The sequence below is a fragment of the Pyrus communis genome, chromosome 15, assembly GCF_041283825.1.
Source record: "Pyrus communis isolate YQ-2024b chromosome 15, ASM4128382v1, whole genome shotgun sequence".
NCBI classification, from domain to species: Eukaryota; Viridiplantae; Streptophyta; class Magnoliopsida; order Rosales; family Rosaceae; genus Pyrus; species Pyrus communis.
In genome coordinates, this window is record NC_142579.1 from 28543353 (window position 1) to 28544886 (window position 1534).

The 1534-nt window shown below is 37.1% G+C and overlaps 1 protein-coding gene across 1 annotated transcript; it reads left to right on the top strand.

Annotated features, from left to right (window-relative positions):
• The first annotated feature begins 565 nt into the window (after positions 1-565).
• Positions 566-1263, top strand: LOC137747988 (auxin-responsive protein SAUR76). Its single transcript, XM_068488109.2, has one exon. It carries the CDS (start codon positions 635-637, stop codon positions 995-997), a length of 363 nt encoding a protein of 120 aa, XP_068344210.1. The 5' UTR covers positions 566-634; the 3' UTR covers positions 998-1263.
• The last annotated feature ends 271 nt before the right edge of the window (positions 1264-1534 follow it).

Consider the following 1534-nt stretch of genomic DNA (forward strand, 5'->3'; position numbering starts at 1 on the left):
AATTCTAAAAAATAAAATCTTGTCATTTCAATTTCCGTCATTTTTAAATTCCTTAGTAATCTTAAATTTCTTCACCCAAACATAGTGTAAATGATGAAGAAAACCCTCATATTTATTAGATTGATAAATAAAAATAAACATTTCCGTCATATTGTTTTTATATTAACTAAGAAAAATGGAAGTACGGTCTCACATCTATGTTACCAAATTTTGAATAAAATTAGAATAAATGTGCGTAATTGAGAAAAGTGAAAGCACACTGTTACGTCTACGATACTAAACTCTAAATCAAATTAAAATAAAAATGCGTAAAAGAAAATATTTTTAATCATTTGAATTATACAACCGATTACATATACATTACAAAGTTGATTGTTTGCGCCGCAAGTGCCCATCTATTTCTTTTATAATTTCTAAAAATAAAATATGTCACAGCACACATAATAATCCCTTTAAATTTCCTCATGCAATTAGGCCCAATAATATAAGGATATTACAACTACACCCCTTTTCCTTACCTAAGTTCCCTTTAAATATGAACCTTCCTTCCCCTTTCCAAATCCCCCCAAAGCAACACAGCACTACTCAACTCTCTCTCTCTCTCTCTGTGTGAAAAAACCATTATTCATATCAAATGGCCAAAGGTGGGAAGCTAACAAAGCTCAAGTCAGTACTGAAGAAGTGGAACTCCTTCAGCAAGCAGAACAGCCGCCGCAGCCTTAATTCTGTTGTCTCCGCCGCCGATGACGATTACTTCACGGACGTAATCTCAGGAGACCTACGCCCTGTCTACGTGGGTAAGTCCCGAAGACGTTATCTTGTGGCCTCCAACATCGTAGACCACCCGCTATTCAAGGAGCTGGCCGACAGGTCAGACGACGACACGATCAACGTCGCATGCGAGGTCGTGCTGTTCGAGCACTTGTTGTGGATGCTCGACAATGCCGATCCACAGCCCGAGTCCTTGAACGAGTTAGTTGAGTTCTATGCCTGCTGAGGGAAATATTTAGTAATGCCTTGTATGTATGTGCATGGTGCGAGCGAGTAGGTTATTGAGGAAAATAATGAGAGAGTGGTGGGGGTGATTCTGTGTGGTCATCTGCACGGTATAGAAAGTTGTACATTGTCAATAGATCATCGACTGAGGGAAAAAATTTGAGTGTGATTTGATTGCACGGTTGAGGATAATTAACCCAATATTTCACATGTGGGCTGGTGGGAAAGTTCGTTAGTTCCGTAATATATATATAATTTTATTGTTTATTTCTCATGGATTGATCTTTTCATAGGTAATTTTTATTCAATTTTTAAGTGGTAGATTGTCTTGATTAATATGATATGATTTTTTTAACTCATTGCATCTCAGATTTGAACCTTCACATTTTTCAAAATGTAACTTAGAGTAATATACTTGTTAACTACCATTATACTATAAGTGGCCATTTACCACACTGGTGGAAATGAGTTGAGTCCTTACATGACGGTGTAGGTTCGAACCCCGTCGGTGGCTAACCTAACATCTAATCTAACAAAA